This window comes from Podarcis gaigeae (genome assembly GCF_964106915.1).
Source record: "Podarcis gaigeae genome assembly, chromosome: 1".
In the NCBI taxonomy this organism is placed as follows: Eukaryota; Metazoa; Chordata; class Lepidosauria; order Squamata; family Lacertidae; genus Podarcis; species Podarcis gaigeae.
The window spans coordinates 4151317-4179183 of record NC_139678.1 but is presented as its reverse complement, the minus strand read 5'-3'; the positions used below and the strand labels follow the sequence as shown (position 1 = coordinate 4179183).

At 45.1% G+C, this 27867-nt stretch overlaps 1 protein-coding gene across 5 annotated transcripts in view; it reads right to left on the bottom strand.

The window, feature by feature from the left end:
- Positions 1 to 19228: 19228 nt before the first annotated feature.
- DDHD1 (DDHD domain containing 1) overlaps positions 19229 to 27867 on the bottom strand; it is a 38903-nt gene continuing 30264 nt past the window's right edge. For 2 of the 5 annotated variants that reach the window (XM_083732392.1, XM_083732393.1), the window contains 5 exons: positions 27007 to 27082; positions 24172 to 24321; positions 22208 to 22460; positions 20847 to 21041; positions 19229 to 20246 (listed from right to left, as the gene is read on the bottom strand). In XM_083732392.1, coding sequence (XP_083588518.1) covers positions 20050 to 20246; positions 20847 to 21041; positions 22208 to 22460; positions 24172 to 24321; positions 27007 to 27082 — 871 coding nt within the window. In that variant the 3' untranslated portion in view covers positions 19229 to 20049. Of the gene's footprint in view, positions 20247 to 20846; positions 21042 to 22207; positions 22461 to 24107; positions 24322 to 27006; positions 27083 to 27867 lie in introns of those variants that run through there. The other 3 variants (XR_014562516.1, XM_083732394.1, XM_083732395.1) reach the window with 3 other exon arrangements.

The following is a 27867-nucleotide window of genomic DNA, read 5'->3' as shown; positions in this document are numbered from 1 at the left end:
TTTTTACATGAGTAGAATGTGCCCTTTTCTTTAAAATGCATCTGTGGGTTATTTGTGGGGCATAGGAATTCGTTCACCCCCCCCCATATTGTCCGGCCCCCCACAAGGTCAGAGGCACAGTGGACTGGCCCCCTGCTGAAAAGGTTTGCTGACCCCTGCGTAAGCATAAGCGTAGGGCTGTTTGAACCCTGGAGGAAGAGGCTGTAACAAGAAAGGTTATTTCCACAGTGCCTGAACTCCTGTGGCTTTGACAGTCATTTACAGGAGGCCTTGGGTATGAAAGGCTTTCATATGAGCAGGCTCATTAAAGACTCCAGTGCCAACAGCTGGATCTGTTTGCACATCAAACACACCCCATGAACCGCCTTGCTTTGTTGTTTGCTGGGCCCTGAGCCACTAGAGCTGCTCCTTGCTCCACGCCATGGGTTGCAGGGTGATTCTGCAGGCTTCCTGAGCTGCTTCTACAGCCTGCAAAAGAGAACAATTTGGTGGCTCCCCGCACCTTGTGGCAGCTTAAAGAGCAACAGATCCATTCCTTCGGGGGGGGGGCTTTCGTGGACTTGAGGGTACTTGGTCAGACAGATGAAATATATATAAAAAATTAAATAATTGTCCAATAGCACCGTGTTGTTGTTGTTGTTTAGTCGTGTCCGACTCTTCGTGACCCCCTGGACCAGAGCACACCAGGCACTCCTGTCTTCCACTGCCTCCCACAGTTGGGTCAAACTCATGCTGATAGCTTTGAGAACACTGTCCCACCATCTCGTCCTCTGTCGTCCCCTTCTCCTTGTGCCCTCCATCTTTCCCAACATCAGGGTCTTTTCCAGGGAGTCTTCTCTTCTCATGAGGTGGCCAAAGTATTGGAGCCTCAGCTTCAGGATCTGTCCTTCCAATGAGCACTCAGGGCTGATTTCCTTAAGAATGGAGAGGTTTGATCTTCTTGCAGAACATGGGACTCTCAAGAGTCTCCTCCAGCACCATAATTCAAAAGCATCAATTCTTCGGCGATCAGATCAGTAGCACCTTAGAGACCAACTAAGTTAGTTATTGATATGAGCTTTCATGTGCATGCACACTTCTTCAGATACACTGAAACAGAAGTCACCAAACCTTATATATAGTGGGAAGGTGGGGTGGGGATGTTGTCTCCTTGGTTAAGAAGGAATGGGAGAAATATATAATGTATCTAAGAGAACACTGTAAGCAACTAAAAACTTTGGCAGGATTTGAGTAATGCTTGCAATGTACAAAAAAACTATGGGAAAATGGACTATTAAAAAAAATAGAGAAAATAAGATAAGCAGATGAAAAAAAGAATGACAATGGTAACCATGGAAGGGTGGAGGGAAGTCAAGGGATTCAGAGAATCCTAAATGAGGAGGTGAATGATGTGTTTGAATTTAAATATCTGTCCCATTAAACTTTAATTAGTTTAATGTAAATGCCCAGTGCGCTTCCATCGTCACAAGTCCCACTACAGCAGAGTATTTCGCACAGCAGTTGAAGAAGGGCAGGAGAGGCAGTATCTTTTCAAAGAGGAGTCTTGGAGCATGCGGTTTGTAACTCAAAGATAAGGTTTATTTACAAAACAAAAAACAACCCTGGCGAAGAACCACACATCTCAGCAAACACGCCCAAAAAGGGGAGAAGGGAAGAACAAACACACGGGAGACTATTTATACAAACTCATGTTCCTGGAAGCCTAATGACCTCCAGCTGCTCAGTGATTAGAGCGTTTCTGCTACCTTTTAACCCTTTGATAGCAACACCCCCTCTCGCTCGTAACACTGAGCTGTACCAACCTTAATTAAAATTTAAACCTGAACAGAAACATTTATGAGATTGCGGACCCAAAGCTTTCGTAAAACCGTCTGCGAGATTTTCTTGGCTTGGACAATACTTTAGTTCAATTAAACCTTGTTTTACACTTTGGCATACATTTTGATAACGGATATCCAAGTGTTTTGTGTGTGCCTTGAATTGACCTGATTTAGCTAGTTTAATACAAGGTTGATTGTCTTCCCACACTCTGATAGGTAGGGAACATTCTCCAAACAATTCTTGTACCAGTTGCTTATAAAATTCCAGTTCTCTACATACATCTGATAATGCATTAAACTCAGATTCAGTTGAACTTAAAGCTATAAGTGACTGCTTTCTTGATCTCCAACCAATTAGTGCATTTCCAAATTTTATCGCCATTCCTGACACTGATTTTCTATCTGGTCCAGCATCTGCCCAACTACTGTCGGCCCAACATTCAAGTTGTGTGCTGCCCTCTGCTGATAGTTTTAAGTGAAACCTTTTGGTAGTTTGGAGATACCTTAAAACTCTTTTTACTCCTTGCCAAGCATGCATGGATGGTTTTTCAGCTTGTCTACACAGCATGTTGACAGCATATGTTATATCGGGCCGAGTCCACTGTGCAATGTGGAGTAGACTGCCTATCGCTGACTGGTAAACCCCGGGATTACTGAACTCTGTCTGTTGCTCGGCTTGAGCATCCTTTATGTAACTTAATTCCATTGGGGTTTTAACACCAGCACAGTTGTCCATTTTAAACCTTTCCAGCAACTGCTGGATCTTAGCTTCTTGGCTGAGCCAATAGTTCCCATTTTCATCTTGCTGAATTTTAACTCCTAGATAAACAGATACATTGCCTAGTGATTTTATCTGAAACCTTTCTCCAAGCTTTGTGGCAAATTGTTGTGCAAGTTTATCATCCTTTCCACTGTATAATAAATCGTCAACAAATATCAAAACTGCTTCTTGTTCACATCCCGAGCCTTTTAGATAAAGACACGCATCTGCTGCGCTCTTTCTGAACCCCATGCTCTCTAGAGCATCGTTTAAGCAGGAATTCCAATTACGGGCGGACTGTTTCAACCCATAAATGGATTTGTGTAGGAGCCAGACCTGGTTTGGCTTGTCTCCTTCAAAACCCGGTGGTGGTGTCATATAGACTTCCTCCTGTAAGTCTGCATTTAAATAAGCCACATTGACATCAAAATGAAACAGCTTATTTCCCTTCTTAGCTGAAGAGGCTAAAAGCATTCTTAGTGACTCTGATCTTGAAGTAGGGGCATAGATTTGAGAATAGTGAACACCTTTGCGCTGCGAAAACCCTTTTGCAACTAGTCGGGCTTTATATTGCAACTCCTCAGTAGTTGTGGGCTTTAAACGATATACCCATCGACACCCTACAGCTTGTTGCCCTTTCGGAAGCTCTGTACTTGTAAACACACCGAGAGACTTCATTGAAGCCATCTCTTTTTCCATTGCTTCCTGCCACTTAACGGCTTCTGAGCTTGGAAGCTGTTGTACCTCCATATAGCTATCTGGCTCACACTGTGCCATATTTACGTATACACTTGTCACCTTAAACCGCTCTGGTGGCTTGCCCTTTGTGGCACGATTTGACCTGCGCAATTGTTCCTCTTGTGCCCCCTCTGACCGTTGGCTGTCAGAATCTGTCTCAGACTTTATACCTGGATGTGCCTCTAGGGATAAAGACCTCCGTTTAGATACCTCCCTTGGGCTTGGTGTTGCAGGTGACCTGCTTCGCTTTTGCTGTCTGCTAGGCCTACTGACTGGCGATGTTGGAACACTCCTAGATTCTGGCTTTTCTACCTTAGGAGAAGAACCTTGTGCCTGGTCAGAATCTGCATCTGAACCATGTGCACCATCCCCTTCTGGCTCACTACTCTCTGGACTTTCATTCTCAGCATGAATGCCTAAATCATCTCTCAAAATGTCAGGGTTAGCATGTAAGTGAGTCCATCCGGATTGCTCACAAAATTCAGCGCTCCTACTGAGGACTACTCTTGTAGTATCCCCATTTGGGTTCACGAACCTCCAAGATTTGGCGTGTGGTTCGTACCCACAAAAGATGAGTTTCCTAGCCCTTGGACCTCCCTTTTTCCTTAACGCTTTTGGGATAAGTACATAGGCTGGACACCCAAACACCCGAAAGTAATTAATTTTGGGCTTCTTCCCATATAAAGCAAAATAAGGGGTAGTGCCAATCACCGAATTATATACTCGGTTCAAAATATGAGTAGCCGCCTGCCAGGCTTCCGCCCAGTAACTTTGAGGGAGTTTAGCATCAAACAACATAGAGTTTGCCAACTCTTGCAGAACCCTGTTTTTACGTTCGGCCACGCCTCCTTCTTGGGGGGAATAAGGTGTAGACAGACGATGCTTAATTCCCTTTTTCTTAAAGAAATTCTGCAACACAGACCCGGTAAATTCTGACCCTCTGTCTGTCTGAAAAGCAAGTACTCTAGTACCGAATTCAAGTTCCACTGCATGAACCCAATTTTTAACTGTTTCTGCAGTATCTGCTTTTGTTTTGAGAGGAAAAAACCATGTAACCTTTGTTTTGTCATCCGAGAGACACAGTGCATACCTCGAACCTCCCATGCTAGCAACAGGCATTGGGCCACATAGGTCCATATGCACAAGTTGGAATACTTTGTCAGATTTCCTATCTGAACTGGGATAGCTGCATCTATGAACCTTCGCCCTTTTGCATGCAGTACAATCCAAATACTTAGTACATTTGTTCATTTTGCACCCTTCTGATAATTCAGGTTGCCTTTTAACACACTGAAAATTAATATGTCCCAGACGGCGGTGCCATAAATGGACACAAGAATTATGGGTAGGCGTGTTCACACAACCAGCATGAACCTGTTCAACTTCATCTGGACTTGTCTCAAAATAATATAACCCATCTCTGCATTCAACCTGCAAAAGAGATACGTTATTATTTGAAATAGTGCAAACCCCATTTTCAAACACAGTTTTAAACCCATTTCTATCAAGTTCTGACACAGACAAAATACACCCCTTCAATCCCTTTAGCACGTAGGCATCAATTTCTGTTTGCAAACATTTCAAGAACACTGTGCCTACGGTCTCTAAGGAACGTTTAGTTGAATCTGCCATTGTCACAACTTTAAGGGTTTGCAAATGTCTGCAATTCTGCAAACGGACACTAGATGGCGCCACCAGGTGGTGAGATGCACCACTGTCGATCAACCAGCGTAGATTGCTGCCTTGGCCACGCCCTTGCATCAACGCCATTACTGAAGCCATGTGCTGTGTGCTGTGGGAGTAGCCACGACCTCCTCCTCTTCTTCGACGTCCCCTGGAACTCCTTGTCTGGTAACTAGGGGTAACGGCCTTGGTGCTGTCTTGACCAGGTTCACGTGTGCAATTCCTAATTAGATGGGAAGGGGAACCACAGCGAAAACAGTGTCTAGCTGCAAAAGCATTTACTGTGTGCTCAAACTCAGCATCAACACTCTTAGGCACAGCATAACTCCCCTTTAAAGACAAACCTCTTTCTCTTTGCCTTTTATCCTGTTCATCTGCAAGCCGAGATGAAATGTATTCAAGGGTTAATTCAGTTGAAGGCATAGCTTCCAAAGTTAGAGCTAGAGTCTCATAGCTTTTATCAAGAGAAGACAACAATATGTATGACTGCTGCTCCATAGAGAAAGGAATGCCCAGCTGTCTTAGTTGATTAAAGGCAGACACCATTTTGGCAATATGTTCTTTCACACACGCTCCCGGTTGGAGACGTAAATCAAACAAACATCTTGTAGCATGGATCTTGGCCCCCGCAGTGTTTCTGGAATTTAGCCGCTGCAGAACCGTCCAGACCTCATGCGTGTTCTTTAACTCAGAAACATAAGGCATTTGCTCTGGTCCCACTGCCAAAACTAGTAGACCTTGGGCTTTCCTGTCGCGTTTCTGTAAAGCTGCTGCTGTTGCTTTGTCTTCTGCAGACGCGTCTGCAGGTGCCTGTAAAGGCGGTGCTTCAGTACAACTCCACAACTCTTTTGCTTGCAACCAAACCCTCACTCTAGCCTTCCAATCTTGCCAATTTTTCCCATTGAGTCGCGTAAACGGGACAGAAAAACTTTCCTGGGACTCTGCCATCCTCCCTGGGGCTTAGGAACGATACTCACACACCTGTAGACCGTCTCCCAGCTGCTGAGGTGGCTCCTTGAAGAATAAGACGTCTTCCAGCGAGTACAAACTGCGCAGTGCCTGTTTAAAACTTTTCTAGGCACATTGCAGGACTCAAGCTGCTTTGAAAGCTTTCGTTGTCGGCAACCGCTTCTGACTTCGCTCCAGTCCTTGCATAAATCACTCTGAACTGCACTCCTTAGCTCCTTCTTGACGTACAAACACCCATAACCTGTCCCATTAAACTTTAATTAGTTTAATGTAAATGCCCAGTGCGCTTCCATCGTCACAAGTCCCACTACAGCAGAGTATTTCGCACAGCAGTTGAAGAAGGGCAGGAGAGGCAGTATCTTTTCAAAGAGGAGTCTTGGAGCATGCGGTTTGTAACTCAAAGATAAGGTTTATTTACAAAACAAAAAACAACCCTGGCGAAGAACCACACATCTCAGCAAACACGCCCAAAAAGGGGAGAAGGGAAGAACAAACACACGGGAGACTATTTATACAAACTCATGTTCCTGGAAGCCTAATGACCTCCAGCTGCTCAGTGATTAGAGCGTTTCTGCTACCTTTTAACCCTTTGATAGCAACAATATCTTATGTAAATATTAATAAAAATATATTTTAAAAAAGAAATGTCTGCTTGGGGCTTCCATGGAAAAGCTCAACTGATGTGTACAAGGGAAGAATAGTGGTCCATTAACAGTTGCAATTGTGGGAAGCAATACTATCTTTCTATGCTGTGTTATGCTCTGCTGTCAACCATAGTGGGAATATAAACCCACAAGTCCCAATTAAGTCCATGTTTTTAATAGAATAAAAGAGGTTGTGTGTGATATTTAGAGCTCAGGCTTGCAGCTCTTTTAGGAAGTGGGCTTCTCTAAAGACATGGTGCTGAACCTCTTCTTTGCATTTAAAATGCCTATTTTAAGACAGTCAGATAGCAGCTGTGTGGGGCTGGCAGGGCTGCTAATTGTAATTGCCACAGGCAGGGGTGGGGGCAGGGAGTTTAACCCTTTCCAGCCCTGCTGCAATCTGGATGAAAGGTGCTCCTGTGAAGCTGCTGCTTGCATCTGGAGGGGAAATCTCATTTCCCATGGCATCTGAGGGCTGGGCTCTAGTGGGGGAAGGGGCTCCCTCCAGTAGTAGCTGCTGCTATTTGCATTTTTTAAAAAGTACGTGTGAAATGCAAAGGCTCTGTTTAGTTTCAATCTAAGATAAACCATTGAAATGTTCCTTCGGGTTACCCAGGGGGCCAGCAGTGTTTGTGGGAGCTCTTCCCCACTTCTACCTGCTCTCTTCTGGTACTGCTTATGCTCCCCAGTGGCTGCCAAGAATGACAATGGGAAAAGGAACGTTGTTGTTGTTAATTGGTTGCTATTTTAAGGAAATGTAAATCAAAGCAACAGGAGACGGGTGGTGCTGTGGGTTAAACCACAGAGCTTGCCAATCAGGACTTGCCGATCAGAAGGTCGGCAGTTCAAATCCCCATGACGGGGTGAGCTCCTGTTGCTCGGTCCCTGCTCCTGCCAACCTAGCAGTTCGAAAGCACGTCAAAGTGCAAGTAGATAAATAGGTACCGCTCTGGCAGGAGGGTAAATGATATTTCCGTGTGCTGCTCTGGTTCGCCAGAAGCGGCTTAGTCATGCTGGCCACATGACCCGGAAACTGTACGCCGGCTCCCTCGGCCAATAAAGCAAGATGAGTGCCGCAACCCCAGAGTCGGTCACGACTGGACCTAATGATCAGGGGTCCCTTTACCTTTACCTTAAGTCAAAGCAACACACATCAATATACATGATGATGTCCCTTCACTTGCTTCCAAAACTACTTCAAACCACATTACCAGGAGAGAAGCATCTCAAGGTGGGGTTGCTGTTTTGAGCAGGAAACTTGCATCGCAATCATACTGTCCGAAGAGCTTGAAGCTGGAATTTCTTGCCATTTCAGACGTTCAAAACCCAGAAGACAAAACTATGTCAATATACTGTTTGAAAATATAGATTTTAATGCTCCTTTCCAGATTGTTTTGATGCCCGACTCATGTCTCTGGAAGACTTTTTGCAACTCCACCCAGAAAGAGTAACTGTTATTTAAGAATTTTCCATTATGGAATGAAATACCAAAGCTTGGGGTGGGGTAGGGAAGCAAACACCATCCACATTTGGGGGGCATTCTTCTTATCATTGTCCCACATTGGGGGGGGCATTCTTGTTATCAATGCCACACTTGCCACTAATATCCATTTATTTTGTTTCATTCCTCTGCTGTACCTTTCTGTTGGCTCAGGGTGGAGAGCAACACTTTAGAATAAGGAAAAAATGGTCAAGCAGAGCCGCCAGCTTTTGAATAATAAATAAAACACATCCATTTGCAACAATTTTTCAATGATTTTATTTATATGTAATCTTCTTAGGTTTGGGCTTAGCTGCTGAGTTTCAGCTGAACCAGGAAAGTCTGAGGGCACTTTCAGAGGATATTCAATGTCAGGCCTTGGTGGACGTCCAGGGACAGGAAGTTCTAGTGAGCGAGGAGGCACTTCCTCTGTTGGGTGTACATGGATGGAACATCAAGAAAGGGACCTTAGTTCATCTCTATTTGAATGGAGGAAAAGATAGCAGGTGGTCCCTGCTATCTTGGGAAGAGACCCAAACATTAAGAGAGGAGGCTATGAAGAGCCATCAACCCACAGTCATTCACCCATGCAAAAAGTCAATCAGGGACCAGAGCCATTGGTGGGCAGAGCTAGAGCTGCAAGTGGGTGGAGCTAACACCAACAGATCCATTCCTTCTGGGGGGGCTTTCGTGGACTTGAGGGCACTTGGTCAGACAGATGAAATGTTGAAATATATATAAAAAATTAAAGAATTATCCAGTAGCACCTTGTTGTTGTTGTTGTTGTTGTTTAGTCCTGTCCGACTCCTCGTGACCCCCTGGACCAGAGCACGCCAGGCACTCCTGTCTTCCACTGCCTCCCGCAGTTTGGTCAAACTCATGCTGGTAGCTTCAAGAACACTATCCAGCCATTTCGTCCTCTGTCTTCCCCTTCTCCTTGCACCCTCCATCTTTCCCAACATCAGGGTCTTTTCCAGGGAGTCTTCTCTTCTCATGAGGTGGCCAAAGTATTGGAGCCTCAGCTTCAGGATCTGTCCTTCCAGTGAGCACTCAGGGCTGATTTCCTTCAGAATGGATAGGTTTGATCTTCTTGCAGTCCATGGGACTCTCCAGAGTCTCCTCCAGCACCAGAATTCAAAAGCATCAATTCTTTGGCGATCAGCCTTTATGGTCCAGCTCTCACTTCCATACATCACTACTGGGAAAACCATAGCTTTAACTATATGGACCTTTGTTGGTAACACCAAATTGCTCCACCCCTTTACTCTCTCTGCCACCCTCTTTGCCTAATAATAATAATAATAATAATAATAATAATATTTATACTCTGCCCATCTGGCTGGGCTTCCCCAGCCATTCTGGGCAGCTTCCAACAAAATATTAAAATACAGCAATGCATCAAACATTAAAAGCTTCCTTAAACAGGGCTGCCTTCAGATGTCTTCTAAAAGTCTGGTAGTTGTTCTTTTCTTTGACATCTGGTGGGAGGGCGTTCCATAGGGTGGGCGCCACCACCGAGAAGGCCCTCTGCCTGGTTACCTGTAACTTGGCTTCTCGCAGTGAGGGAACTGCCAGAAGGCCCTCGGCGCTGGACCTTAGTGTCCGTGCAGAACGATGGGGGTGGAGACGCTCCTTCAGATATACTGCACTGAGGCCATTTAGGGCTTTAAAGGTCAGCACCAACACTTTGAATTGTGCTCAGAAACGTACTGGGAGCCAGTGTAGGTCTTTCAAGACTGGTGTTATGTGGCCGCTCCACCGATAATAAATGCTTATCTTCCTCTTTCTGCCATGCACCCCTCTCTCTGCTATTTCCAGTGGAATGTACAAGCAACTCCCAATTTATGTGGGGGTTAGTTTCCAAGGCACTACACGTTTAAGTGAAATTGTGTGTATTTGAAACACCATTGAAAATGCCTGCAAACCCCCCATTTCACCCCTTCTCCCTCCTCCTCACAGCCGTTCCCCTCCAAACCACTGCTGTTTATTGGATTGCTTTTCTCTCCCTGGCTGCCCACACAGTCCACCATCATCGCCCCAGCATTCCCAGCATTGTTTCGGTTTGGCTGGGCTTCACAGTTGTGCCCAGGGCAAGAATGGATGCGGTAGTGCCAACACAGCCGTTCCATTGACAGCTCAGCGTTGATGTGGAAACTCCATCCCTGGAAGAGCCACAGAAATCTGGGAGGGATGTTGTGCTTTCCCAGGCAGCCTTGGCAAAAAGGTGGCCTTCAGCCCCATGTATTACAGGCCGTTTCTAAGTGCAATTTGTGGGGAAACAAGCCAGAAGGTGCTGAAGAGTTACATTGCTCATTACTGTTCACGTCACAATCAGAATATGATATACAGTAGTTCTGTGCACTCTGGATTTAAAAATAAAATTTAAATGTTGCCAGCAGGCAACCCAAATTCTGGGCAAACAAAAGCTCCCACAAAATGCAAATCTGAATTCCATAAGCTGGAGAAAGCATGCGTTTGCAGAACTTACTCCATTTTTGACTAACTTCCCTTATATAGTCTATGTTTGTGATCAATGGTATGGATCAAATTGCTATGCAGAGCACTGAAGATCTCCACACACACTCCAAAAATCCTGCTGGAAATCTTATTCATAAAATCCCCCCACTTTTGAATCTACAGCAGCATTTCTGCCCACACACATTCAAGCCAGCATTTATTTGTACCTTAAAAAAAAGGGGGGGGGGAGAGGAAGCCAAGAATCTCAAAAAGCTGGATTCTGCACAGGGTGACTGCAGTTAGCAACAGCTGTGATGTCTTTGAGAAGAATCCATTTATGCTAAGTGGAAAATAGTTTAGTGCCTGCACATGAGCAGAATTATCTGGGCATAGGATCCCATGCAACAAACTGTGTAGCAATTACTCATTTATTCCTTATTCCTTTTTAATGGAAATTACAAAAGCCCTCAGCTTTGCCCCAAAACACTCTGTTCTCTCTAGGAGAAACACAGTTTGCACCACAACATTACAACAAAAGGCTATTGCAGAGTTATGGAGACATAAACTAAAACCACTCAAGACATTTCTACCTCTATACCAGCTTTGCAATCTTGGCAAAGTTTTGGACTAGAGCTTTCAGCAGCCCCAGCCATCATGCCTTTTCCCCTGATCTTAATGCACAGGCAGGTTGATATCAAACTAATCTCCCATCCATGGGGAAAATGAAATTAGCACTACAGAATGAAAATAGCTGCGTAGACCAAGCAGATAACTATTTACAGAAAGAAATGTTCAGGAAGCCTTTGTAGTTGCAGCTCCTTCATTTCGGGAAGGGGCCATAGCTCAGTGGTGGAACATCTGCTTGGCATGGAGAAGGTTCCAGGTTCAATCTGATTTCTTTCCGCAGGGCCTGTAAGACAGAGTTGTTCTGCCTGGCCTTTGGCTTGGAATCAACTTGATCCCCTCCCCCCTTTCCTTTTTCCTTTCTCCTTCTGTGATGGCTCTCCTATTTGGGGACTTCCTTGGCTTTTTTCTGGCCCACGTAGGACCAGTCTGGATAGTTAGCCTTGGTGAAGACTTGACGTTTTCATCCCCAAAAAGTTTTTGATTTGAGTTTCTACTGAAATGGAGGCTGCATTTTAATGTTGTATTTTAATCTTGTTTTTAAGTTGTATTTTAATCAATTGTTTTTATACCTGGTGTTAGCCGCCCTAAACCTAGTCTTGGCTGGGGAGGGCAGGGTATAAATTATATATATATATATATATATATATATATATATATATATATATATATATATATATATATGCTTTCGTAGATTTTCACGGGTACAGGAATGCAGGTTTTGGTGTCCTCGGGTGTCTTCCCGTGTAAAAGTTGGGGTGTCTAGGCGACGTTTCGACGAGGTCTCACTCGTCATCTTCAGGCTGGTGCTTTCGGCTTCTTGTTACTGGAACAGAGCGGGATCTCAATGTTTGAGTTCCTATAAATACTGTAGAGGGGGTGTGGTGTCTAGCCTCCAATGTTCTGGGCAGAGAGGAAGTTCCCAGGCTAGTGTGCCTTTTCTTCTTTTGTTCCTTAATTACTTGAGAGATACCTTGAGTGATTTCTTGAGTGATATCCTGAGTACCACTTAGGTGGGTCATTAGGTGTGGATTAGTTGCTAAAGTCTTTGTGTCTTGACCTCTTGAACTTTGTGAAGAGTTTTCCTGAGAAGATGGCTGTATTGCACTTAGTTGTGCTTTGGCTTGGCTTCGTGTATAGGGGCGAGCTGTGGTTTTGTGGCTTGTGTCAGCCAGATCTGTGTAGGGATTGCAGGGGGGTGCAGCATCCGGAGGTGCCACCATGGACTGGCTACTGGATGGTGTCAGTAATTCATCTGTGGAGAGGGTCTGGGTTTGGGTCTGGTGTGGTTGATTGGTGTTGGCGTTCTGTGTGCCTCTGGATCTGGTGTCAGTTTTTGTGGGGAGGGCTAATTTCCAGATGTCTGGCAAGCGGGATGTGTCGTCACGCTTGTTCATGTTGTGAGGGTGTTTCTCTATCTCGATGGCTTCCATGATTATTCTCTTGTGGTGATGTTCCGTGTTAAAGAGCAATTTGGAATCTGCAAAATTAATTTCGTGTCCTGTTTCTTTCATGTGTTGGAAAAGAGAGGAAGTTTTTTCTTCTTTTTTGACGGCATTCTTGTGTTCTGCGATACGTGCATTTATTCGTCTGTTTGTTTGTCCAATGTACGTGGCTGGGCACCCTCACAACATGAACAAGCGTGACGACACATCCCGCTTGCCAGACATCTGGAAATTAGCCCTCCCCACAAAAACTGACACCAGATCCAGAGGCACACAGAACGCCAACACCAATCAACCACACCAGACCCAAACCCAGACCCTCTCCACAGATGAATTACTGACACCATCCAGTAGCCAGTCCATGGTGGCACCTCCGGATGCTGCACCCCCCTGCAATCCCTACACAGATCTGGCTGACACAAGCCACAAAACCACAGCTCGCCCCTATACACGAAGCCAAGCCAAAGCACAACTAAGTGCAATACAGCCATCTTCTCAGGAAAACTCTTCACAAAGTTCAAGAGGTCAAGACACAAAGACTTTAGCAACTAATCCACACCTAATGACCCACCTAAGTGGTACTCAGGATATCACTCAAGAAATCACTCAAGGTATCTCTCAAGTAATTAAGGAACAAAAGAAGAAAAGGCACACTAGCCTGGGAACTTCCTCTCTGCCCAGAACATTGGAGGCTAGACACCACACCCCCTCTACAGTATTTATAGGAACTCAAACATTGAGATCCCGCTCTGTTCCAGTAACAAGAAGCCGAAAGCACCAGCCTGAAGATGACGAGTGAGACCTCGTCGAAACGTCGCCTAGACACCCCAACTTTTACACGGGAAGACACCCGAGGACACCAAAACCTGCATATATATATATATATATATATATATTTATAATAATAATAATAATTCCATGGCATCTCCAGGTGTGACTAGGTGTGTTCCTTGCCTTAAAAACTGGAGAGCCACTGCCAGTCAATTTAGGCATTACTGAGATGGTCCTATCCTCTGGCAGCTGTCCAGATGGATGGCTTTCCTATCATCTCTCTGTCTTCTCTTCTCCAGGCTAAACATACCCAACTCCCTCAACTGTTCCTCCTAAGGCTTGGTTTCCAGATATTTTAGAGTCAATGTAAGAATGTTTCCCTATGAAAATTATTTGTTTATCCAATGCATTGCAAATAATACACAAGCTGCTTTCTTTCTGTGTCAGCCACTTCTCCCTGCTACCCTGGATCCCTGGTTATGATGGGAGAGATATGGTGCTTTTTACCAGACAAATGGCAAGAAGGGGAGCAGTCCATCTCTCCTTTCCTCCTCCTGTCATCCTTTGCTTTTCCATTGCAGACTTTGTGGCTGGTTTTTGTTTTTTAAAAAGGAGGTAGAGCTACAAAAAAAAAGTATTAAAAAAAACCATCAAGAGGAAGGAATCATTGAACTACTCCTCAGATGTGGTTTGACAGCAAGACACCTTCTTGGAAGAGAAATATTATGCCTTTTGCCAACACTTGGATGGAAAAAAAATTGGATAGCAGCATTAGGATTTCTTTGCCGAATCATTTGGGTTGCATACGTCCATCCCAGTAGTGATGTATGGAAGTAAAAGCTGGACCATAAAGAAGGCTGATCACCAAAGAATTGATGGTTTTGAATTATGGTGCTGGAGGAGACTCTTGAGAGTCCCATGGACTGAAAGAAGATCAAACCTCTCCATTCTGAGAAGAGAAGACTCCCTGGAACAGACCCTGATGTTGGGAAAGATGGAGGGCGCAAGGAGAAAGGGATGACAGAGGACGAGATGGCGGGACAGTGTTCTCAAAGCTACCAGCATTAGTTTGACCAAACTGCGGGAAGCAGTGGAAGACAGGAGTGCCTGGCGTGCTCTGGTCCAGGGGGTCATGAAGAGGCGGACACAACTAAACCACTAAACAAACAACACGTCCATCCTTTTCTCCTAAAGGTAGTTTTGTACAGCCAGGACTGTCATTAGGGGTCAGACCTCCTGGGTAACAGCTGTTGTCTGGGCAACTGCAGAGGACCTACTGCCCACTCACTGGAACAGGCATCCCCAACCCGTGGCCCTCCAGATGTTTTGGCCTACAACTCCCATGATCCCTAGCCAACAGCACCAGTGGTCAGGGATGGGAATTGTAGTCCAAAGCATCTGGAGGGCTGAAGGTTGGAGATGCCTGCACTGGAGTTTACTGGCCATGCTTCCTCTCCTTGCTGCTGCTGACAAATGTGAGGCAATGCAGCAGCACCCTCCAGCTGTCTTGCACTCTCCCCTCAGAGCAATTGTGCAGATCGGGCACAGAGTGGGTAGTGGCACCTTGGAGGACGTTGGCCAACACGGAGGGGGACAAGAAAGGCCCTTCCTAAATCTCCCACCAGCACTGCAGTTTCTTCCTTCTGCAGAAAGAGCAAATTATTTGGGGGAAGGGTTATAGCTCCACGGTACAGCACATGCACCCAGGCATTTGATGACTGGCAAATTAGGGCTTATTAGCTGCAATTATTTGCAACTGCTTTTTACAATGTTTTCAGATTTTATAATCTTTGAAAAGTTGTGCTGGTTTGTTTCCCCCCATCCTGGGCTCATTTGAGAGGAAGGGCAGGATATTTTTTAAAAAAAATTACAATACCAATGAATAACAGTAATGAGGAAGGTCCCAATATCACCAGATAGGGCCAGGTGAAGCCCTCATCTGAAACAATGGACTGAATCATTGCTGCCCCTGAATAGTTGTAGCACTTCAAATCTGCTGGGCAGTAAAGAGTTTTCCAGGCAGCTTTGAGCTCATATTCTTCTCTGTTCCTCAGTAGATGATGATGTATTGAATTTATATACCACCCTATACCTGGGGGTCTCAGGGCAGTTCATAGAAAAAAATCAAAATATAAAACTTATTCTATTGCTTCCACCACCATCTCTGCCTTAATGTAGGCTTTGCCAACCTGGTCCTTCCAACTATTGGGACATTAGATCCCATCAGCTCCTGCCAACATGACCATGGGCAATGGAGGGCACCACGACGCCGTGCCTGGAGATTCTCTCCTCTAACCCCAGCTATCTAGGCCTGGCTGCAATTCACCAGCAGCGAGGGAAAGCTAGTCTTTGGCTTCTATACTATGCACTTTTTGATATATATATTTAAGCCAACCCCCCTGAATTCAGTGGTTTTTATTTTTGAGGCTGTGTTAGGAATCTGGTGCAACTCTTGCATGGGTCCTGAGGCTGGACCACGTGATAAGAGAAGTTATGGGACCTCCCTGGAATCCTTCACCTGATCAAACTGGACCCACAGGCCACAGTGCAATGGGAGATCAAGGATTATAGATGAGTGGCTACCCAGGAAAATGATTTACAGAAGGCGCAGTTTTGAAAGGCTAATAATTTGTAAGGGAAAGAAGTGAGGGGAGAGTTTATTGCTGAAGAAAACACTTTTGAAAACAAGGGAGAACCATTAAAATAGATGTTCTGGGTAGAAAACATATTTTGAGGATGAATCAACAAGAGGAGGTTGGGGAGGGCGGGGAGGAAGAGAAAAATGCACCCCTTTGGTTAATGAAGAAACCAGAAGGTAACGGACAATGCAATGTTCCTCCAAGCCAAAACCAGGGCTGCAGCGAGGACTCATTCTGACTCATGCACACTGTTTAAGGCCAGAGATAAAACAGGCAGCTTTCCTGGCCATATAAATACAAAAGTGGATCAGAGAAGAGCATTTGACCAGGCCCGGTTATCTTGCAGAGGATGATGTTCTGCTTAGCAGATGGGTTGAGAGACATGGTTATATACGGCCAGACCTCTAGAGCGGCATTCCAGTATAAAAAAATGCTTTGGTGCTTCCCACTATTGCTTGTTTTCTTGTCTATTTTTGCAAGCCACTTATGAGACTTTCAGCATTAGGTCGCGTATAAAGCAGGCATAGGCAAACTCGGCCCTCCAGATGTTTTGAGACAATTCCCATCATCCCTGACCACTGGTCCTGTTAGCTAGGGATGATGGGAGTTGTAGTCCCAAAACATCTGGAGGGCCGAGTCTGCCTATGCCTGATATCAAGTGTTGGATTTTCTTGGCAATCGGCCATTTACATGTATGTTTAGAATCATATAATTGTAGTGTTGGGAGGGATCCCCAGGGTCATGTAATTCATCCCTCTGCAATGCAGGAATCTTTTTTGCCCAACGTGGGGCTCAAACCCATGAACCTGAGTCTTATACTCTACTAAAGCACTGCCATAGCGCTTTAATTTAGCTCCGCAACACTTAAATCTTGCACCAGGCCCTGGGCACAACTCAAGATTATGCCCAGGGTCACTGTCCTCAGTTTATGGCTGTCCAATGAACATAAAACTTGGCACTGCTGCCTGCTTGGAGCTACAGAGCAGCAGTGGTTGTGAAGCCAGAATTACACAGGTGGCGCACAGCTTGAAGTATATAAAGTTGTACAGACCTCATCTTTAAGTGGGGGGAAGTACAGAGAAGCTGGGTTTTCCTCTTGAAAGTTCCTGGTTCTGCTCAGCGCTGCCCAGGCACCACATGCAGATAATGGCACCTTCTTAAATACAGCCAATAATATATCCTTATGTATATTATCATTTTCAAAGGAGCAGTAGTACTGCTGAGGGTGGGCGTCGCAATCTTTGTTAGTCACAAGAATGCAAATGGGGATTGCCACATCCAGATTGATTTCTGGAAAAGGAGATGTCAGAGTCTGCCAGGAACTACTAACTTTGGGCATTCAGAAGGCCTTCCAAATCTGTGAATTGCACTCGTCATTGGTAAGCTAAATGCACTCTGTAGCTGCCAAAGGCCACTTTCATTTCATGTTACTTTATATATTAATAGGAGCAATTGCCTGACATTTAAAGCTGGTAATAGGGGATGACATTTTTAAGCACCCTCTTCTATCTCACCAGTGAACCCAGGGTTGTGGACATGATCAGACAGCATGTGAGTTTTTCCAGTACTATGCCATGTTTTCTTTTTTACTGTCTGTTCCTTCAGAGAAATAAGCATTCCAAATCACTCTGACATTAAGCTTTGCCTTCACAAATTTGAGATAATCACAGATCTTGAAAGGATTTCAGCGGAGTCTGTTTTTAAGCCCATTTCATGACTGTTAAGATGGTAGAAGCTCGCTTGCATTCCAAAGTGACAGAAAATGAAGCAACCTTTGACATTCCAACACACAATAATCAACCTCTGAAGATACCCACCCTGTTGCAAAAACCCTCAAGCATGCTGCCATTCTACCAAACTACCAAATTTGCAACGTAACACTCAGACTGCCAGTTTGTATAACATTTCCATGCGGTTATTATACTTCTGAAATCTGGAGATTGTAAGAAGATTGTTCTGCCCTTTTCGGTTAGAACTTTCAGCTTTGATTTAAATATGCTTGTGGGCTGCTTTTAAATTGCTTTATTGCTGTTTGCAACTCATATGTGCTAGTGTGATTTTCTGTGCTTTAATCTGTTTTATCAGCAGTTTTTTTATTTATGTCAATTGTGTCGAATACAAAGTAGAAAGGTGTCATCAAGGCTAGCAGGCCTCTGAAGAGTGTATGTTGGAGTGAGTGGACCAGGAGAGTGACCCAGGAGAGGGGACCAGCAATTTATGGGGTTTGGCGCCAGGGCAGGGGGCGGAGGGAGAGTCAGGGCAGTCCAAGACGGAGGAAGGTGGGCAGGATGTGGCGTTAAAGTGAGAGATGGGTGAGTAGACTCCCCACCTCCCCCTGTCCTGCTGCCTGCTTACTTCCATGCAGGAAAAAATCTCAGGTTGCGGGCACGCAACCTGTCAGGGGAGGTTACTTAAGCTGGCAGAGGGGTAGGGCATCACTGTTGCAGTAACTGGCTCACAGGGAGCACATCTGTGGGGGACTGTTGCTCAGGGTGTGCGCACCCGGAGCCCCACAGGAGTTGTTGCGAGCGTTCTTGTATCAATAAAAGTTATCAGACGTCTGTCTCCTTTAGCTGGGGTGAGCCAGGACAAAAGGAGACTCAGATCCACATATAAGGCAAATAAGCAGCCATCTTTGTGCGTTTAGAAAATGCTACATGAAATACTGAGAAGGGGGATCTGTATGTGAACAGGGAGCCTGTCTGGAAGCTGATTTTTGCTGTTCTTTCCACAAAAGTGGCCCCTTTGAAAGCAGATGGGTCTCACTAGCACTGCAAACAGTTGTTAAGAAAAACAGCTGACAAAACTGTGGATGCCTCTTTTTTGGATCCTGGCTAGCATCACTTTCCCAAGTCTCTTAAAAATGGTTCAATCTGCCCTTCCCTAACCTGGTGTTCTTCAGCCGTGCTGGTTAGGGCTGATGGGATGTGTGATCCAAAATACCTGGAAGGCACAAGCTTAGGGAATGCTGGTCCAAATGTCCAGGACCGTATGCTAATACACTCCTTGATGACTGAGGAAGTTGAAGTTCAAGGCTCAGTTTCCACCACTTGCTTGCATTGAAATTCCTAAATAACATTTTAGAATTTGAGAAGAAAATGAAGTGCTGCACGTTCTCCAAAGTGCACGCTATGCAGGGAGGAGCCTGCTCTCCGAAGAGACTTTACTTACCCACAGAGAAGAACTGTTTAGCAAGTGTTGTTTGTGTGATCCACAAATGTTTATTTTTAATGAAAAAATACTGAAAAGTGTGCCACAGTGTCCATAGCTCCTTTTGAATAGTACAAAGATATGTCATTTGAGGAATAAAGTCTTAACACTGTAGAAAATAAATGTGGTTCTTTAAATTATGCCCCCCCCCAACAAAAACAAAAAACGGGGAAAAAACAGTAGAAAAGTAACGCTTTTTACACACTGGAGTGAAACAAAACGGTTAGTCAGAGGTAATAATAAATTATAATTACAGTATTTCAAAATATTTGCCTCATGCCTGTTTTAGTTTCTGGATGAGTTGTGTTAGCACACCCCTTTGTGTCTGCCATCCCAAAGGAATTTCAATGGAACCTGGAGCAACAGACGTCAGATTAGAACTATGATACCCACTTTGCTTCTTATTTACCAGTACAAAGGACACAGAGCATGGCTGTTTTAGGTTTGCAGGCATTTTTTCTGAAATGAAAATGAATTCTGGAACCAGAGTAATCTTTGCACTTAAAAAAACGAATTCTGTTAAACAGCAGTTATGCTAACCTGGGGAGATGGATGCTGACAGTGCCGCTACAGGTTGTAAGAGGGGGAACTGAGAGCAGCCTCCTGGGAAAGCCTCAATTAGCACAGAAGTGGAAATGTGCCGCAAAGGAGAAATAATCTTGGAAGGAAGGAATCCAGACATGCATTTAAACCTGAAACCTCCATGCCTTAGAAACAGAAGTTGAACTTAGGCTGCTTTGTGCCACTTGTCAAGTTTCATCCGCTCCCTACTTCCCTCCCTACCCCCCCACTCGCCCCCGAGGCTACAATCAAACAGGCTCTAAGTGTGACTTGATGCCACCCTCCTCCTCTTCCTCCTCTTGGTCCTGCTTGTACATGAAGGTGAGAAGAAAGAGAGCAATGTCCATGGATGACCAGTAAGCCGTGTGTGATGTGACAGCAGACCAGTACCTGCTCTCCACCAGGCCTTCCCTGAGCTCAAAGTCGATCCTGTGCTCCAGGTCCACTAGGAAGGAAGCAAGAACAAAACCACAAAGGATTATTGCCAGAACAACACAGCGCATTGGGGTGGGGGCTCTGGCAACAACTAAGCTATTCCCTCACCTCCTGATTTGATATGGATCCCAAAATATGGGGGTGGGGTGGGGGCTGTGACAGTAGCACCTTTGGAACTAAGCAGCCCATCGGCCAGATCCTACTAAGCGTGACGCAGGGAACAGCCAAGGGTAGATGTGATGTTTCAAAGCTGTACCCTTCTGTGTAAATAATGGTACCCTTCAGGCCATGGGTCTTTGGAGAAAGGGGGGAAATCAGAAAAAAGCAAGGACTACACAAACTGTTCGTCCCAAGAACAGGAAAAACAGGTGAGCCTGGGGAGGCAGGAATTTCTAGTATGCTTGATTTAGGGAGTCTAGGCGTGAGGCAGTTTTAGGAACCCCAGATTTGCAGGAATGGAACACACCATCTTTAAGACTGCTACAGATGCACCAGGACTCCATTGCAAGAGCCCACATGGCCCATTTGTTTTCAATGTACACCCTGAAAAAGTTTCCCTTTTGAAGAAAAAGGGGAAGCCAAGGCTAGGATTTCTGCTGCTTTTGCTCACTTGTCGGATCTAAGAAGCCGGAGCTGCTGTGTGGGAAGGTCTGAGTTCCGATGGACGCCTGGCTCAAGGATGGCTTCTTCTCCTCCAGTTCTGGCCCTTCTTTTCCTGCCTCAAGTGCCTGGGAAGCGGGAGCACTGGCACGTCCAAACCTCGAGAAGAGCATCCCTCCGAGGCCTTTCCCGATGCTAGCAGCTCCTGTATTCAGCACAACACAAGGGGAGTTTCAACTTGGCAGTCACACAGCACTCCGGGACAAAAAACGTGTCATGATAAACACCCCCCCCCTCTGCCCCAAACCAGAAGCCACGTGTTCCCCACAAGATCATGTTGGCCTTTTCATCTGACTCTGCTGCCACCTTGTGGATAGTGTACAAAGCTACAATACTGCAGATGCTAATCTTGAAAAGACACCCGGTACCACTATTCAAAGGATTCACTAATTACAACTTTAGATGAACACCTTAAAAATGTAGTGTGTTAAAATCCTGGGCAATCTTTTGTTTGGTTTTTTTTAGTCTAAAATGTTAACTGGTTTTATATCTACTGCTTTTTGTATTTTTACTGTTATTACGATAGCTGCTTTTGCTTCTGATATGTTTTATATTTGTAAGCAATCTTGGAAATCTAGATTAATAAAATTATGTTTTTATTTTTTTAAAAAATGTAGAGTGTGATGGCAGTAAAAATGTTAACATTTAGATACACTCTATAATATGATCAAGGAGGAGCTGCTGCTTTCTTGTTGCAGGGAGTCCAGACATTGTGGGGATACCACATTCTGCACTGTGCTCAACCCACTTCCTCCTGACATAGAGAAAATACCACCTCCCTCCAATTAGTGCCTCCACTGCAATCATGAGCACCATGTGGAATCTCATGGCACAAAAGCTAGACACCACTTGGACAGGGTCTGTGAGCCTAGGACTTGCCGATCAGAAGGTCAGCGGTTCAAATCCCCATGACTGGGTGAGCTCCCGTTGCTCTGTCCCAGCTCCTGCCAACCTAGCAGTTCGAAAGCACGTCAAAGTGCAAGTAGATAAATAGGTACCACTCCGTCGGGAAGGTAAACGGAGTTTCCGTGTGCTGCTCTGGTTCGCCAGAAGTGGCTTAGTCATGCTGGCCACATGGCCCAGAAGCAGTACGCCAGCTCCCTCAGCCAGTAAAGCGAGATGAGCGCCGCAACCCGAGTTGTCTGCGACTGGGTGCTTTAGAACTGCCAGGTTGGCAGGAGCAGGGACCGAGCAACAGGAGCTCACCCCGTCGCGGGGATTCGAACTGCCGACCTGAGATAATTTTATTCCTTGGAGGGTATGATATGCACACAGGGGCACAAGGTTTTCCAAGGCTTCAAGAATAGTTACCCATTATACTTGCTTTGCCTATATTGGTTATGGATTCCCCATAGTGCCGTCGAGCCAGGACAGGTGACGTTGTTGGGCTGGGCAATGTTGGGAGAGAGTCGCTCTCAGAGACTGAGGTAGATTCTTTAGCCGGGTTGAGGAAACTTGGCTTCATGTGCTCATAAGGTAGAGGGTTCGTGGTGTTATACCAGTGGATCTGGACTGGAGAAATGTTGCTATAGTGCTTCAGAATTAAGGGTTCTAGTCTATAGGCCTGTAAAGAAGAAGAGACGGGAGGGCTTGAGTGGAAGGCAACAATTCACTTCTCTTATTCCTTCCATTTGCAATCTGAATACTTAGAAAGGACAATCACTGCTGTCTCAGGGCCCTTTACTTATGTCATGGACCTATTCTAAACAATGAATGCTTTATGGGAGAGACTTGTTACTATTATTTTTCTTTGTATTAAAACTGGGCATTCTAAACTCCCCCATCTAATGAGTGACTAAGTAACAAGCAGCATAGAATCATTCCAGGCCAAGGAACATTGGAGATCACGTGCTCCTTGCTCCCAGAAGTCTTGCTAAAGTCACTTTAGTCACTTGCTAAAATCTTCATCTTTAAATAAGCATTAAAGATGAAGAAATTGACTGAAGGGAAGGTTTCTGGACAGATGCATTTTTTTTTTTTCAAATTTCAAGAACAGCTACCCCGCATCTGTGAAACCTCAAATAGCTGCTGCTTCAGGGTTTGTTAATGGTATGTGCAGCTGGTTCACACTGCTAAGGGGTTCTATCTGTACAAGGCTTTCAACTTGCCTGATGGAATGATCTTCCCTCTTCTTCCCCCCTCCACACGTTCTGGGGTTCTCCCAATCCCCATAGAGCAGATGGGGGCGGGGGCACAAAGCAGGGGGAGGGAAGCCCTGCTGCAGAAACAGAAGTCTTTGCTGACAGGGTTCATTACGTGAACTACTCCCAATGTCTCTGAACTGTGTTTAAAAGAAAATTTCACGGATTTTGAACATTTCACAACAACTTCCCTCTGATTTCAACACAACTGAGAAAAAATAAATAAAGTAAGACGCTAGAAGTACACTAAACATAGCGTCTCAGGCTGCTCTAGAAGTGCCCTTGCTGCATTCTGTTAAAATTGTGCATGCCCTTTTGCAGTGTGTGTGTGTGTAGCCGGTTCTGTAAGTTTCCAGCAGAAGCTGCCCATTGTTGACCTTGGCTCCTTTCAGAAGAAAGGCAGGATATAAACCAAATGAGAAATAATATACCAATTGCTGGGTGCACTGGGATATTGCCAAGCAATGCAGGTGCTCCAAATCACAAGAAAAGTTCTGCAGTTTAATTAAAAATAAAATAAAATAAAGAAACAGACCCCCCCCCCCAAAAGGCATGATGCTCACACAGCCCTTTTAAGAATAAAGAAGGCATAGATTGCTGATCCAGCATCCGATTTGCTGTCAATTGCAGGAGGTGGCTAAGGATTGGGCATTGAACTCTCCTTGTATTGCACCTTGTCTTCACCCTAATGGAAGATGGCTTGTTCTGCCAGGCTGTGCTACATGCCAAACCTACTTGCGTCAATGGAGACATTTTTGGTGAGCCAATGCCTTTGACAGGTCTTCAGTAGATGCTATTTAGAAATTCTCTTGAGCAGGGCCGGCCCAAGACATTTTGCTGCTTGAGGCGGAAAACCCAAATGATGTGTGCTCGTCACTTCCATTGACAAAAATCTGGGGCACACACAACCCACTGTCAAGTTCTCCTGTGCAATCCCCATCAAAATGAAGGGTAGCTCTACAGCAACAAAACCCCCTTCTTTTTCAAACCCATCCCTGGCGGGATTGTGCTCTGTGGCTCCCACCTGACTTTTCCACTCCAAAATCCACAACCTGAGGGGGCCACCTCACCTTGCCTCATGGTAGGGCCGCCTCTGCTCTTGAGGTGAAAGCTTGTTACTGCACTAACACTCACCACTGGATCTGTTGGATGAAAAATGTTTAGCAACCGGTTACAAATAGTTCTGGGCAGAATGTGATCTTGACTTCCACTGTTTCCTGGTCGGATGCCACGCAAGGCCAAAAACACTGCTAATGGAGATCCCATACAGAAGAAATTCTCAACCTAAGGAGACATTTATTTGATATTAACAGGCAGAGAAAAAGGCAGCTTTCTAGCATATACTGGGTTGGGTTGGGTTGTTTTTCTGTTTTGCAAGGGTTGGGGGTGTAGAGCTATCTCATCGCTTCATAGTGCGTTACAAATTGAGGGAAATCACAGCGTGTAATATTTACTAGTCTTTTTACATCTTCTGATAGCTATAGGAAGGCCACAAGGGCTACTTGCAAAAATACCTCAAAACCGCCTGTCTAAGCAAATTCCAATGAAAGAGGTGTCCCATGGGAGGTGCAGGGGAGGCTGGGAGACAAAGATGACCCCTTAGAGCACAGATGGAGAAGTCTTTTCTATAACAAGATGTTTCCCCCAAACCTAACTGCTGCACTGAGGAAGAGGCTGCAGACAGGTGGTTTTGGTGCATTTCCATAGCAGAAATGCAGTTGGTGAAGCTTTTAACTACTATTCACCGTATTTTTCGCTCCATAGGATGCACCTTGTTTTAGAGGGGGAGAACAAGAAAAAAGAAATTCTCCCCCTCTCTGCTCAGCGCCCCTTCAGCGAAGCGGCAGGAGAAACAGAGCCCCTTCCATTTCTCCTCCCGCTTGGCTGAAGGGGCGCTGCGCTTCTCTCCCTCTCTGCTGAAGCCAGGAGAGTCTTGCTCTCCTGGCTTCAGCGAAAGGAACCTGAAGCCTGTTGAGCGCAGCGGGAACTTGTGCTGCACTCCGAAGGCTTCAGGCGGCTATCCCTGAAGCCTCCAGAGCGAGAGGGGTCGGTGCGCACCGACCCCTCTCGTTCTCCAGGCTTCAGTGAAAGCAACGCGAAGCCTCCAGAGCGCGGAGGGAGTGCTCCCTCTGCGCTTCGGAGGCTTCGCGTTGCTATCGCTGAAGCCAAGGAGCCTGCATTCGCTCCATAGGACGCACACACATTTCCCCTTAGGTTTTGGAGGGGGAAAAGTGTGTCCTATAGTGCGAAAAATACGGCAACTATCTTTAAAAATAATGCTCTCCATGATTAAGTTTCTTTTTTTAAAAAATCACACAAGAGCATCAAGCAAGCAGAAAAGATAGTTCCATAAAAATATCCACCATGTGTACATGCTGCGTATCAACTTACTACATACCTTATACAAAATCAGGCCGTGCTTAACGCATGAGCCTTTCCCAACCCTCGTATCAGAGACGCACCTTGCTGGGGATGTCAGGGGTTGAATCTGAAAGCTCTTATGTGCCACTGAGTCACAGACCCTCTGGACATCTTAACAGCAGAGGCCCCAAATCTCCTCAACAGCCAAACCCTTCTTATTTGACAACCTTGGTCCCAAGCAAACTTATGCATTACACATTATTACTTGACCTTACAGAAAAATCGAACTAGATTCACTAAAATACAAACTCCGCTCAATATCATCAGAGATGTGGCTTGTGTTCAAGACAATCTAATGAAGCTGAGCTTGTATATGCATTAACTGATCAATGTTTTGCAGATACAGACTTCCCATTATCTTTGTGCTGTTGCTGTTGGTTTTGATGCTGATTTCACTGGATTTGTAGCTATTTTAGATAAATAAAAATGTATGAGCATTATAGGCTGGGCTGCATTTCAAGGGAGAGCAACATTAAGAAACTGAATGTGAACCAATTCTTGCTGGAGTGTGGGTATCCTCCTTCTGGACTGCCTTCCCAGAATGGGCTTGGAAGTCACAGTGGGGTGTAGAATCCAGTCCTTTCTGTTGAGATGCAATCAGCTGGTGGTGCTGGAGGGCTTTTGCTCTACCTTCCTGACTACTGCAAAGTCCTGTTCTCTCCCTCATGCTTTCTAACATCTACATTAAGCCACTAGGGGAAAGTGTCATTATATTGCTGATAACACACAGTTCTGCATCTTTGTTTCCACCTCTTAATCCCACGGAGGTTGTGGAACGCCTGAACAGAAGCCTCGAGGAGCGATGAGAGCCAGCAAACTGAAACGTAATCCAGAGAAGATGGAAGTACTGTGGTAAAGAAGCAGACTGCTCTGGGTGGAGATGTTCCAAGTGGTTCTGGGTAGTGTTGCACTCTCTCTAAAAGGCCAAGTTTGTAGTTTGAGGGTCCTGTTGGACTTGGCAGTATCTGTGGAAGTGACAGTGCCTAGGAGTGGGTCTTATCAGTCTTAAGTTTGGAAGCTTAAAGATCCAATTCACAGTGCTGGTATTGACCTTTGAAGCTCTAAAAAATATGGGACCAATTACTTCAAGGACTACCTATACTACTTATGAAGCTGCCTGAGCATTTAGATCAGCTATGGAGGCCTGGCAGTATGCCCACAAGTAGGCATTAGGATAGTGGACCATACAAGAGGAAGGGCTTTTTTGCTGGTGAGGTCATGGAGTCTATGGAACTCCCTCCCCCAAGAGATATGACCTGCTCACTTTATTCCAGTTTGCCTTTAGTGTTGGTTAACCTTTTTTTTGCTTCACGTGCTTTCAGTGCCTGAGTTAGGGTTTTTTACTCTCTGCTTTGAAATGTTTTTACTGCTGTACTATTTTAACTGCAGTTCTGAAGTTTCTAAAAAAATATTTATCCCTACATATTTATATTTTGAGTGACAGCTTAGAAATTAAATAAATAGCAATAAATAAAGGTGGAACCTGAAAAACATTTCTTGCTAAATGTGAGCCATTAGCAGAACAGCACATTTCTTACTTATTTGTACCTTGAATTTTAAGGCAGGTGTCTTAGATATGGTGGATTTTTTCAGTCCATGCAATCTCTCTTCTATCTCCCTCAATCTAGGAAAAAATACAGACATTTTGAGTTCTTTTGATTAGAAACAGTTAATTGGCCCTAGACCTGTGGGAATAGGGCGGTATATAAAGTCTAATAATAATAATAATAATAATAATAATAATAATAATAATAGAGCTCCATTAAGTACCATGTCAATTAGTGTAATTCACCAAAACAAATATTCTGGAGACAAATTTTGGAAGACTAGAAACGTGAGTTTTAATGTCATAGTACCACAAATGTTCCATCCATGCAAGAACATCAGCTTCACAGTCCCTTCCCAAACTCCCCAGGACCATTTCAAACTCCCCAGGACCATTTCAGGGTGTGTGGGGGGAGATGCAGGGTGGGGGAAGCAAACCTCATTTCTCAGGACTTCTGTGGACAGAGCTCCTAAGGTGAATCCTGCCCTAAGACATAACTGCACTCTCTCAGCATAGGGGAAAGAAGGAGTTTAAGCCAGGGGTAGGCAACCTAAGGCCCGGGGGCCAGATCCAGCCCAATTGCCTTCTCAATCCGGCCTGTGCATGGTCCAGGAATCAACGTGTTTTTATGTGAGTAGAATGTGTCCTTTTATTTAAAATGCATCTCTGGGTTATTTGTGGGGCATAGGAATTTGTTCATTCCCCTCCCCCAAAAAACATATAGTCCGACCCACCACATGGTCTGAGGGACAGTGGACCGGCCCACAGCTGAAAAAGGTTGCTGACCCCTGGTTTAAGCCCCACCACCTGACTATCCCAATGGCAGCCTTGCTGCTTAAAAATCTCCAGCACCATGTTTGGCC